The 13,393-nt window shown below is 43.7% G+C and overlaps 1 protein-coding gene across 2 annotated transcripts in view; it reads right to left on the bottom strand.

Annotated features, from left to right (window-relative positions):
- Nucleotides 1–1,062: 1,062 nt before the first annotated feature.
- Nucleotides 1,063–13,393, bottom strand: part of LOC145356816 (fibroblast growth factor 4B-like) — a 29,185-nt gene continuing 16,854 nt past the window's right edge. For both annotated transcript variants that reach the window (XM_080209722.1, XM_080209723.1), the window contains exons 2-3: nt 3,670–3,773; nt 1,063–2,406 (exon numbers count right to left, since the gene is read on the bottom strand). In XM_080209722.1, coding sequence (XP_080065848.1) covers nt 2,230–2,406; nt 3,670–3,773 — 281 coding nt within the window. In that variant the 3' untranslated portion in view covers nt 1,063–2,229. The remainder of the gene's footprint in view (nt 2,407–3,669; nt 3,774–13,393) is intronic.

Below are 13,393 nucleotides of genomic sequence, written 5' to 3' on the forward strand. Positions count from 1 at the left end.
ATCAAATACTGAACCTATTCCTTTTTGAAAGCTACTGTCGAATATGTTTCCACCAGCTTTTCGGGTGATGCCTTCAGGATGATAAGAACTCACATTGAAAATCCTCTCACTTACTACTTGGGGTGACACGGTAGCACAGTGGTTAGCATTACTGCTTCACAGCTCCAGGGGCCTGAGTTCGAATCCCAGCTTGGGTCACTGTCTGTGTGGAGTTTGCACATTCTCCTTGTGTCTGTGTGGGTTTCCACTGGGTGCTCCAGTTTCCTCCCACAGTCCAAAGATGCATGGGCTAGCTTGATTGGTCATGCTAAAATTTCCCTTAGTGTCCTGAGATGTGTAGAGGGATTAATGGGTAAATTAGGGATATGGAGGTAGGCCTGGGTGGAATTGTGGTCGGTGCAGATTTGATGGGCTGAATGGCCTCTTTCTGTACTGTAGGGTTTCTATGCTTCTAATGCATACTTATTATGATTGCAAAATAATGGTGTAGTACCTCACTATGTCTTAAAATTGCAAAGTGTACTGCTATCTTCAGATAAGCTTTCCAGCATACTCACAAGGCCTTCTTTCCATGAGCCACCTTACTGTGGGTGTTATTGTCTAGATATGATGCTTATTATTTTTGTACATTTATCACTGTTTACTGGTTTCAGGTTCTCCCAAACTCAGGGCAGCAAATGCCAGTAAACAAGGACTGGAGCTGTCCGATCAGCACCACAGCGTCACATTCTATAACTATATCTCTGCATACGTTATAAAAATCATTTAATATTTAACTTGTTTATCTTGTAGATTAATTGCTGCAACACAAGAAAAATGGAAACAAGAAGAAGGAACAGGCCATTTGGCCCTTTGAGCCTGCCACACCATTTACATGGCTAATCATTAAATTCAATAAGCAAAAGAGAAAATGCTGGAAAATCTCAGCAGGTCTGGCAGCATTTGTAAGGAGAGAAAAGAGCTGATGTTTCAAGTCCAGATGATCCTTGGACTTGAAATGTCAGCTCTTTTCTCTCCTCACAGATGCTGCCAGACCTGCTGAGATTTTCCAGCATTTTCTCTTTTGGTTTCAGATTCTAGCATCCGCTGTAATTTGTTTTCATCCAATTCAATACTCTGGAATCTCCTGCAGCCATTTCTTTCTCTAGCCCTTAAACATATTCCTCCCTGTTTCCACCTTTGCAAATTCCTGGGGCTTGTCTGCTTGAGGCAGCTCATCCAATTTTCTAACGGTTAACAATAAGAGAGAAGAAAGTGATAAAAAGGTCCAGAATTTATAGTTTAGGGATGCCCCAGCTGTTTAAAGATGAAGATGGCATAAAATGGGTGCAAAAGGAAAACCTATGGCATGACCAAAGGCATCTGCTCAACTGTTTGGATAGGAAGGCAATCAACCTCATTGAAGACGTTGGCAATCTACAAGAATCACTAACTTTTGTTGTCAGCTTCCTTCTAGCTCTGAAAAGAACCATTGTCAACATGAAAACTACCCATTTTTCTCTTGCCAATATTTCTGCTCTTTTCATCTCCTAGAGATGTTGGCACTTTGCTGGGGTCCACTTCTGTGTGTCATTTTCCAGTGTCTAGCCAGAGGGTCTTCAGGCTAGGGTCAGCAGTGTGTGCTGGTAGGCTGACCAGCCATTGAGTGGGTGGGGAACAATGAGCAATAAGACAGTGCTAACCAGTGTGTCACTGTGCCGTATGATGTCAAAATCTTCAGGAGATGAAGAGCAAACAGGACAAAAACAAATTAGGGAAAAAAGAATTACACCCAACACCCAACAATAGGCTTCACTAGTCTTCACCTGGTTGGTTTAAAGGCCAGAGGTCATTTTGATGCAATGGTCGTTCGCATTTTAATTTATTTCCCCCCACAATATTGGAAATGAGGAGATAAGCGACATCATTTCCTTTTGCAACCAATAGCTGGTCTCTTCAATAACTGGCTATTCCACACTTGACAATATAATCTGACTAACATGGTGAGTGATCTTTTTAAATGTCCACAACTATTCTTTTTTCTTTAAAAGCAGCATTACTGAAGTAACTCATTTGTGTCAAAATAACCATAAAAAGTAATACATATTTACATGTTATGCTGATTCCATATAAGTTAATAAGTTAATAGTAATCTATAAATGTCCTGTACACGGTATATACTCCTCTGCAATCCTACTTCTATGAAAATTATGTCTCGGGATACTTCTCATATCGATTCGCCCCGTTTCTTTACAATCTAGGCAAAAAATGAGTAACTCTCAGGATGGGTGAAACTTTCCTTCCTCTCTTTGCTCTTCCATGTTTGCTTAATGCGATGTACATCCCTGGGTACGTCTTCGATTCGTACACGTTGTAGCGATTTGGCAAGAGTCTTTCTCTGAATTCGCACTCATTGTTGAAATCCACCTGAAAGACAATTTTTTTCCCCCCCAAGAATAAATTTTGTCAGTTGATAGGCAGTCATATTTATCATATCTGCAATGGTGCTCATTTAAAAAATAAATCCATCTGCCTTATCTCACCTGGACTCCCCAAACAGAACCATTCTTAATCTGCAAAATGCAGAACTAATCCACAAAAGCTCCATTATGGTATGAGATGATAAATAATGCTCCTCCTTGCTCACTGTACCACATCTGTACAGAGCTGAACTTGACAATGATTTTGACATCAGCCCATATTTGCTTTGCACAATTTAAGGTAAAATTGAAAGAATAGCAGAGTGATGCACATAAGTACTCGTGGTGCACACTGAGGTACCACTTACAACACCACCATCAATGGAATTCATTACCACAGGAAGTAGTTGATGCCAAAACATTGAATGTATTCATGATATAGTACTTGGGGCGAATGGGTCAAAGGTTATGGGCAGAAAGCAGGATAAGGCTATTGAGTTGGACGATCAGCCATGAGCATACTAAATGATGGAGTAGGCTCGAAGGGCCAAATGGCATCCTCCTGCTCCTATCTTCTATGTTTCTATCAATGGGAGATGCTGAGGAGAGGCATTGTACTTCTCCTTAAGGAAGTTACCAGGGCATCAGCAAGGAATGACATGCGTTAACATGTGCACTCCCCTCTCCTCATTTCCTACTCCACTTGACCACCTTCTATTGTGGTAACGTGGGATGGGATTTTCTGGCTGCGCTCGCCCCAAGGCCGGCAATTCCCACCCTGAGGTCAACAGACCTTTGCACAGTCCGCTGAATTTTCTGTCCTGCCCGCTATGATTCCCGTGGCAGGCAGGAATGGGAAAATTCCCACCGTGGTCTTCAGAATTGAAAAGGCAAACACCACTGTGATTAAAAAAGTTATCAAACACTCATATTGAAATACTTCTGCAGTTTCAAGACATTTATAATTGTTCAACGTTATTTACTCTGTTTTTTGAATGCCTGTCATTTTTTTCAACTATTTTCTTATTATTTATTGAAAACATCCTGCTTCATAATTGTCTAATTAAGTTGGTAGTATTTGATATTGTCATCTAGTTGAGCTTAAAAGGTTCCCAACTGAATATTTACTCCAGGTACAAATAAAGGGTCATCTTAAACATTCACTAGGGAGCACCTTGCAAAATTGACAATTAAGACAGGAAAGAGATTATTAAAATGGTATGATACAAATGAAGGCTTTTTTTTTACAGGATATTTCTGATTGACTCACCGTTGCATACAGCCGGCCTTTGCTATTCATTGCAATGAAGGCATGAGTTTTTATTCCGTACAGACTGACAACTCCCAGCTCAACTGTAGAAATCATTAAGAGACCTAAATTAAAGAAAAACACCAACAGAAATTATTCTCAGTAACACAATGTATCATTTTTTACTTCTTTATTTGTTATGATGTGAAAGACAATAGAATTAACTCATTCATACCAATAGAAACCGTGCTAAATATTCCCACATTCAACACTGTACGTGTGGTATTTCTAGGTTTCTCCCTCATGCTTTGCTGAGTAAAACACACTTCATCTCAGTTATTGGAGGTAAACCCTCCTCACTCCAATATCGACCCTTTTTCCTCCACTTCCAATTCTGAGTCTTCGCAACTTAAGTATCAAGCTAGTAATTGCACCAGAACTGTTCGAATTCAGCTCATTGATGATAGGATTTTAACTGTGTTTTGGAATCCTATAGAACAGAGGGAGGCCATTTGGCCAATAGAGTCTGCACCGACCACAATCCTACCCAGGCTCTATCTCCATAACCCCTGTGCCTTTATACCACCCTGACACTAAGGAGCAATTTTACATGGCCAATCCACCTAATGTACACATTTTTGGACTATGGGAGGAAACTGGAGCACCCAAAGAAAACCCACGCAGACTCGGGGATAACATGCAAACTCCACACAGACGGTCATCCAAGCCGAGAATCGAACCCGGGTCCTTGGAGCTGTGGGGCTAACCACTATGCCACCATGCCTTCCACACAAATGAATAAACTTGCATTTAATACAATGGGTAATCAGGTCCTCAGGATTTAGCCCTGAAGTACAACGAGTCAATTTGTTAATTGCAGTCACTCTGATGTTAACAGCCAATCTGAACACAGCAAGTTCTAACAAGCAGTAAATGAATGAATAATCTACATGAAAACAGAAAATGCTGGAACATCTCAGCAGGTCTGACAGCATCTGCGGAAAAACAGTAGAATTAACGTTTCGAGTCTGGATGACTCCATGACACAGCCTCTTTGACAAAGGGTCATGAAACTTTGGCTCAATTCTCTCTCATAACACCATAAGACATAGGAGCAGAAACAGACCAACAAGTTCATCAAGTTTGCTCTGCCATTCAACCATCCTCATTCTCCTGCCTTTTCCCCATAACCACTGATCCCCTTATTAATCAGAAACCTATCTATCTCTGTCGAAAAGACACTCAATGACCTGGCCTCCACAGCCTTCTGTGGCAAAGAGTTCCATAGACTCACCACTCTCTGGCTGAAGAAATTCCTCCTCATCTCTGTTTTAAAGGATCATCCCTTTAGCCTAAGGTTGTGCCTTCTGGTTCTAGTTTTTCCACCATAGTGGAAACATCCTCTCCACATCCACTCTATCCAGGCCTCGCAGTATCCTGTAAGTTTCAATAAGATCCTCCTCATCCTTCTAAACTGCAACAAATACAGACCCAGTGTCCTCAACCATTCCTAACACGACAAGCTCCTCATTCCAGGGTTCATTCTTGTGAATCTTCTCTGGACTCTTTCCAAGGCCAGCACATCCTTACTTAGATATGGAGTCCAAAACTGCTCACAATATTCCAAATGGGGCTAACTAGAGCCTTATACAGCCTCAGAAATGCATCCCTGCTCTTGTATTCTAGTGCTCTCAACATGAATGCTAACATTGCATTTGCTTTCCCAACTGCCGACTGAACCTGCACATTAACCTTAAGAGAATCCACAGATGCCGTCAGGCCTGCTGGGCTTTTCCAGCATTTTCAGTTTTTATTTCAGTATCTGCAGTATTTTGCCTTGACCAGTTAATCTATTTCTATTTAATTTGGGCTATAGGTTATGGAAGAGAATGGATTAAGAAAACTGAAGTGTTAGTCAATTGAAAGGTCTAATTAAATGTCTTTTTCCTTCTGGATCACTTCCTAAATGAGCTAAAAAGAAATACAACTAAATACGTTCAACCAATCTTAGAATAAAAATGTCTTTAATTCTTCAGGCTTAAGTCTGTCCAAGCGAGGAATAAAACTGTTACACTAACAATAAAGGTTTATACAAAAGAATAATCATTTTTGTCTCTGATACACTGTACTGAAAGCTACTGTTTCTGTCCCGTCTCCTGAAGAGGTTAAAAAAAAACACTAGGCACACTCAGAACATATCCAACTTGTTTTGATACAAAACCAAACTTGATTGACTCAACAGGGAGGAGTCAAGCTCGTTAATTCAAATCCCAATATTTTGTTTGTTCTATTGACACCAATATTTGATTGGTAAATTTTTGAGCTTAAGATGTGCATATTTAAAGTGACTTTGAACAAAGAACAAAGAAAATTAAAGCACAGGAACAGGCCCTTCAGCCCTCCAAGTCTGTACCGACCATGCTGCCCAACTTAACTAAAACTATCCCCAATCCTCCTGGGGACCATATCCCTATATTTGCATTCTATTCATGTATTTGTCAAGAAGCCCCTTAAAAGTCACTAGCGTATCTGCTTCCACTACTTCCCTCGCAATGAGTTCCAGGCACCCACCACCCTCTGTGTAAAAAATCTGCCTCATACATCTCCTTTAAACCTTGCCCCATGCACCTGAATGCCCCCTAGTAGTTGACTCTTGCGCCCTGGGAAAAAGCTTCTGACTTTCCATTCTGTCCATGCCTCTCATAATCTTGTAGACTTCTATCAGGTCACCCCTCAACCTCCATCATTCCAGTGAGAACAAACCAAGTTACTCCAACCTCTCTCGTAGCTAATGCCCTCCATACCAGGCAACATCCTGGTAAATTTTTTCTGTACCCTCTCCAAAGCCTCCATATCCTTCTGGTAGTGTGGTGACCAGAACTGAACAAGCTTTGAAAAATATTTCTCACATAGATGGATAGGAAAGGCTTACAGGAATATGGGCCAAATGCAGGCAAATGGGACTAGTTCAGTTTAGGAAACCTGGTTGGCATGGACAGGTTGGGCCAAAGGGCCTGTTCCCAAGTTGCATATCTCTGTGACTCTATGGCCAGGCATGCCCGCCCTGGAATTGGGACAGGCGAGGCTTGCAGAACAGCATTCTCTGTTGGCCTCGGGTGGGATCTTAACAAGCCTCGGGTGGGTGAGGCAGTAAAATTCATATCGATGACTCTAAACTAAAAAGAGATTTGGTAAAGTCTTCACAGTGGAGGACACAAGAACCATCCCAATGGTAACAGTTAATGTAGAGGTTGTTGAAAAGCTAAGGAGCAACTGAAAACAATCGCCATCACTAGGGAAAAGTGGTGAGCAAGCGGTTAGGATTAAAGACAAACAAGTCCTCAGGGTCTGATGGCCCACATCCTAGGGTATTAAAGGAAGTGACAGCAGAGATAGTGGAGGTATTAGTTATAATATTCCAAAATTCCCTAGATTCGGGCAAGATTTCAGTGGATTGGCAAATGACTAATGTTAACGCCCCCTGTTCAAAAAAAGAGAAAAGCAGAAAGTAGGAAACTATAGCCCGGAAGGATAGGGTGTTTTAGTTAAGTTGGGCAGCATGGTTGGTGCAGGCTTAGGGGGCTGAAAGGCCTGTTCCTGTGCTGCAATTTTCTTTGTTCTTTGATCAAAGTCATTTTAAATATGCACATCTTAAACTCAAGTTTAGTGTCTGTTGTTGGGAAATTGTGGGAATCTATTATTAAGGCAGCAGTAACAGGACATTTGGAAAGTCAAAACGCAACCCATCAGAGTCAGCATGGTTTATGAAGGGTAAATTGTATTTGACTATTTTCCTAGAGTTCAAAAATGCAACAAGCAAAGGGGATAATGGGGGTTGTGTAGAATTGGGACGGGTGAGGTTTGCAGAACAGCTTTCTGAAGGCATCTGGTAATGTATCACACAAAAGGTTAATGTATAATTCATGAGGTTGTGGGTAATATTTTCTTATTATTCACAAGAAGGCACTTAAGTTACTGTGAGAATCCCCTAGTTCCTGTGCCTTGGCACTTGTTTCAAGTTTCTAAACATTAATACAGTGCCATAGAGTCATAGAGGTTTACAGCATGGAAAAAGGCCCTTTGGCCCATTTTGTCCATGCTGCCCCTTCGTTTGTGACCATTAAACTAGTCCCATTTGCCCATGTTTGGCCCATATCCCTCTATAGCCATCTTACCATGTAACTCTCCAAAAGACAAAATTGTACCCACCTCTACTACTACCTCTGGCAGCTTGTTCCAGACACTCATCACCCTCTGAGTGAAAAAAATTGCTCTTCTGCCATTGTCTCTTTCTTCATTTATACTGTGCCCAGGAATAAATACTGCCTCGTACCCTGTTACACTGAAATGCTTTTCTACAATTTCTTCTGTCTTAGGTCTGCAGTGGTTTTGAAAGAGGATAAGTCTGAGTTTATAGGGTTGATTTCAACAAAAGTCTGCCAACTTGAAGCTAACAGGCTGAACGTCAAAACATATTACTTCAAATACCACCCAACACCCACTGTTGCTATGTCCTGAAAAGAATTCCTCAGTGGTTAATTTTAGGCAGGTTTTTTTTTAAAGCATCTGTTCTCCATTCTTTCACCTCAACATTCTCCCACCTTCCTGAGTCTAAAATGAACTCCAATTGTGTAAGTGGGCAGACTCCCTTCTTTATCTCGAGCTTCCTCCAAGGGAACCTTCCAACGCAAGTCTCCTCATGAGATGTTATTCTTTTCGTCCAGATGTTTTCCGCATGATGTCTTGGGGTCAGATTCTCCCAAAAAATGTCCTAAGCGTCGAAAAACTGGAGTAAATCCCTCTGCTTTTTTCGGCGGAAGTTTCAAAATGAATCACCCACGCTCTGTGCACTGCAGAGTTCCTCAGCGGAAATCACTCCAAAATTCAGTGGTTGGGGCCTATTCCCGCTGGAGAGGCTGGCAGCATAGTACTGAGCGGGATCTATCAGGGCGGTGATCGGTGCAGACACAATGGTCCTGCACTGCCAGCCTCCCGATTGCTGGCTAGCTCAATCAGTGGCCAGTCCTATGAGCACCACACCAACCCCCCCCACCCACCCCCCGCAAAAGCTCATGATTCCAAATAAACCTGTCGGACTTTAACCTGGTGTTATGAGATTTCTTACTATGCCCACCCCAGCCCAGATCGGGAATAGGTTCTCATGGAGGTGTGAGAGACTCTGGGAGGGATTGGCAGGGCATACGTTGGCATGGGTGGGGCATGGGGAGTATGTGGGGATGAGCGGGCATGACAGGCGAGGGTTAGAGGCTGCTTTTTGTTTTGTTGGTTTCACTGTAACTGGGAGGAATTCCCAAAGTGCCGAGGCTGGCCCTTTTTTGACAGCCCACCCTTGTCCTCGGTGGACCTTGTGGCTGTCTCTGGGCTCCTTCCGGGTTTGCGAGCCCCACCCTGCTAGCACCCTGGGGTCCCGATGCGGGAGCGAAAACCCTGCCCTTAGCATGTGGAGGATTGCAGCCATGTCTGGGCATCCCATCATTTCACAGCATTCTGAGTTCAGACGGTGGCATCTGCTGCCATATTTCAACCCTCCCCTCCCCCACCCCACCAAGGTGATGCAACAGAAAGCTCTGGAAAAGGCCAAGTTGGCGCATGAGGCTACAGGGGATGCCTGAGCCAAGTATTGTTCACAAATATACTCAAATAAAATGGAACAGTGATTTGTCTAGCATGGCTACAAATTATAGATCTTCCACAACGCTGGTGCCATTTCTTGCAAAAAAGTTATCATATCTTTAACATTTGACGTTCCCGTAGTGACAAATGACATACAGATTTCTCAGCTGCTTTCCTACTCCGTCAATCAATCTCTTGGCTCTTTCTGAGGCAGTTTCACCCCATGGGATGTTTGGTCAGAATCTGAAAACAGCTTATGCAGCAACTGTGATTATTCCAATACAGCCATACTTCATTCCCACATCAATTTCAGGTTCTTAACTGTTTTAACGATGCATTTTAAGTGGAATTTTCCAGCCAGCCCTTGCCGAAGACTGGAAAATCCCACTCAAGGTCAACGGACCTTTGCATGACCTGTGTCCCGCCTGCTACGATTCCCGTGGCAGGCGAGATGGGAGAATTAGTACTGGCTGCCAATACTTCTGCTCATTTTACATGACAAGGCTTTACCTCATGCAAAATTTCTCAAGATAGCGTCCTCGGCCCAAACATCTTCAGCTTCTTTCCATCGTAAAGTCAAAAGTCGGAATGTCCACTGCTGACTGCACAATGCTCAGCACCATTCGCAGCTCCACAGAAACTATGTCCAAATGCAGCAAGACCTGGACAATACCCAGACCTGGGCTGACAAGTGGCAAGGTAATATTCACATCACACAAGTGCCAAACAATGACCATCTCCAACAAGAGTGGATCTAACCATCGCCCCTTGACAATCAGTGTCATTATCATCACTGAATCCCCCACTATCAACATCCTAGGGATTAGGACTAACTAAAAACTGAACTGGACTAGCCATTTAAGTACTATGGCTACCAGAGCACATAGGAATCCTGTGGTGAATAATTCACCTCCTGACTTCCCCAAAGCCTGGTCCCACCTACATAGTTAAAAAGTCTCACAACACCAGGTTAAAGTCCAACTAATTTATTTGATAGTAAACCCACTACATATCACATGTCAGGAATGTAATGGAATATTCTCTATGACTATAACTCCAACTACACTCAGAAAGCTCATCATCAACCAGGACAAAGCAGCCTGCTTAATTGTTACCCTTTCCACAAACATTCACTCCTTCCATCACTGATAATTGCTAGCCGCACTGTGTACCATCTACAAGATGCACTGCAGGAACTTGCCCAGGATTCTAAGGCAGTACCTTCCAAACACACAACCTTCCAGAAAGACAAGAATACCAGACACAAGGGAACACCACCATCTGGAAGTTCCCTTCCAAATCACTCATCATTCTGACTTGGAAATATGTATCAACCGTCGTCCCCTCACTGTCACTGGGTTAAAACCCCAGAACTCCCTCCCTGACGGTCCCTGATTTGTGGGTGCCCCTACAAATCAGGGACCACAGCGGTTCAAGAAGGCAGCCTATCACTGCCCTCTGAAGGGCAATTAGGGATGGGCAATAAATGCTGGCCTAGTAGTGCCCACACCCTTTAAATGAAGTTTTAAAAATGACACATCCTTTACATTTCTCTAATGTCAAACAGACGTTGCCCTTAAAGGTTATCCAGAGTAAGCTGGTGTCAGAAATTGTGAAGCCTTAACCTTGGATCGGAGATTTGCAAAAAGGCAGCGAACAACTTTCACTCACTTCATGTACGTCTGTGTCTGCAACCTCTTGGTGGAGCCGATTTGATTAATGCTTTTGACAGTAGGCCAACTAGGGTAAAGTTCAGCTTGGATGGCATGTCATCAGTAGTTTAGAGACACACAATTTCCTGACCCTATTTGGAGTGAATGCCAAGTCCAAGGCAGTGTTACCACCTGCTACCCCTGCAACACACAGACACCAGCTGAACCCAGACAAACAGTCTGGCTCAATGGAGGCAGATCAGCTGACTGCAAAATCCACATTACTCAACTTACCACCATGGGAAACTCCCCACGTCCTTCAAACTCATGGAATGATCTTTGCAATGCAGTGATAGGTAACCTGGGCTGGTGAGTGGGCTGCATGAGTGGCCCTCCTTCATCTCAATGGCCCACAAGATTGAAATCATGACCCCATGAATAAGAATACATTTAATACACGCCAAATCTTTCACAACAAGTTATAGAAAATGCTTAATCATTCATAGATCATAGAATCCTACAGTGCAGAAGGAGGCCATTCGGCCCTTCAAGTCTGCACAGACCACAATTCCACACAGGCTCTATCCCCATAACCCCATGCATTTACCCTAGCTAGTCCCCCTGATACTAAGGGGCAATTTAGCATGGCCAGTCCACCTAACCCGCACATCTTTGGACTGTGGGAGGAAACCTGAGCACCTGGAGGAAACCCATGCAGACACAAGGAGAACGTATAAACTCCACACGGACAGTGACCCAAGCCGGGAATCGAATCCAGGCCCCTGGCACTGTGAGGCAGCAGTGCCAACCACTGTGCCACCCATGCCACTTACTCACCACTGCATTCTCTTAATAGAACTGTCACGGTGATAAAAGCAAAATAAATATTTGTGCTTGCTTGGAGAGGTGAGATTGAGTGTTTGTGAGAGAAAGGTTTATTTGTGTAAGAGAGAGGTGTGTGTGTGAGAGAGAGATGAGAGTGTGAGTGTGAATGTATGTGTGTATTTGTGTGAGAGAGAGGTGAGAATGTGTGTGTAAGTGGGAGAGGCGAGAGTGTTGGTGAGAGAGAGGTGAGAGTGTATTTGTGAGAGAGAGGTGAGAGTGTGTATGTGAGAAAGAGAGGGTAGAAGGTGAGTGTGGTGACGGTGGTGATTGCCCCACTAAAGGCTACACAGCAGAAGAGAATCACCTGTCTGAGAGTGTGTGATCCTCTCTTAGTCTGAAGACACGTAGAAGGCATATAGGAACTGGGGTGGGCTTCTCTAGGGCAGCCAGGGGGAGGGGGCTGTTGGCCTCTGTACAGCTTTTCCTTATTAATAAAAATTACTTGTGTTCCTGATGAAGTCTGTGAGTGTGCATCATTACACTGGTGACAAGGATGGGATGGATTGTTGAAGACACTGCCTGTGGCCTGACATCTGGGAGTATCTGGCTTAATCAGAGTCTGAAGAAAATAAATACTCACCTGAATGCCTGTCTTTGGGCGAATAGACCCCTCTGAGGTATTGCCAGACCCTGAGGGGTAGACGCAGAGCAGACCTGAAATTGCCAAAGCAGTCAAAGGTTTAGAAATGCATACAGAGAGAAAAAGGCAAGTGAGGGTAATCGTCAGAAGCAGCAGCTGTGATTGAGAAGTGGTACATAAGTGAGAAATAAGACAAAGAGTTGTTGTAAAGTTTCTTTTCAAATGATGAAGAGTAGAGCAGCACGATCAGTGTTTGGAATGAAAAAAGAATGCTCCAAGGAATGGCAGCATTGACTCCAGAAGTGCAGGAAAATGAGGAGGCTGAGGTTGGGCAGCACGGTGGCACAGTGATTAACACTGCCTCACAGCATCAGGGACCCAGGTTCGATTCCTGGCTTGGGTCACTGACTGTGTGGAGTTTGCACATTCTCCCCATGTCCGCGTGGGTTTCCTCCGGGTGCCCCAGTTTTCTCTCACAATCCAAAGATGTGTAGGTTAGGTGGATTGGCATGCTAAGATTGCCTCCTTAGTGTCAGGGGGACTAGCTAGGGTAAATGCATGGGGTTATGGGGAAAGGGCTGGATGGGATTGTTGTTGGTGCAGACTCAATGGGCTGAGTGGCCTCTTTCTGCACTGTAGGGTTTCTATGATTCTATGAGATTGCCGAGCTCCCAATCCGAGCGGAGCCTGTGGGGGGAGGGGTGCGGTTTGGGTTCCCTGCACTGAGGTTCCAAAGTTTTAAAAATAAGTCTTCAATCTGTTTAAAAGGAAAGTTAGAATGTTTTAAAAACTGCTCCTTGGACCTTGTGAACGTGAAATGATCCTGTGAAAGAAACAGGCTCATCAAAAGCAGGGGCAAATTGGATTTTCCAGACAGCGAGGGGGAGAGAAAGGCTGCAGAGATTGCTGAGAGAGCTTTCCATTTGTGAAAAGGAGAAATGTTTAGGGGTTGGAAGAGGAGAGCAGTCAGGTCCACACCAAAACTTCAAAAGCA

Source organism: Carcharhinus amblyrhynchos, chromosome 22, assembly GCF_965287045.1.
Source record: "Carcharhinus amblyrhynchos chromosome 22, sCarAmb.v2.hapA, whole genome shotgun sequence".
Classification (NCBI taxonomy): domain Eukaryota; kingdom Metazoa; phylum Chordata; class Chondrichthyes; order Carcharhiniformes; family Carcharhinidae; genus Carcharhinus; species Carcharhinus amblyrhynchos.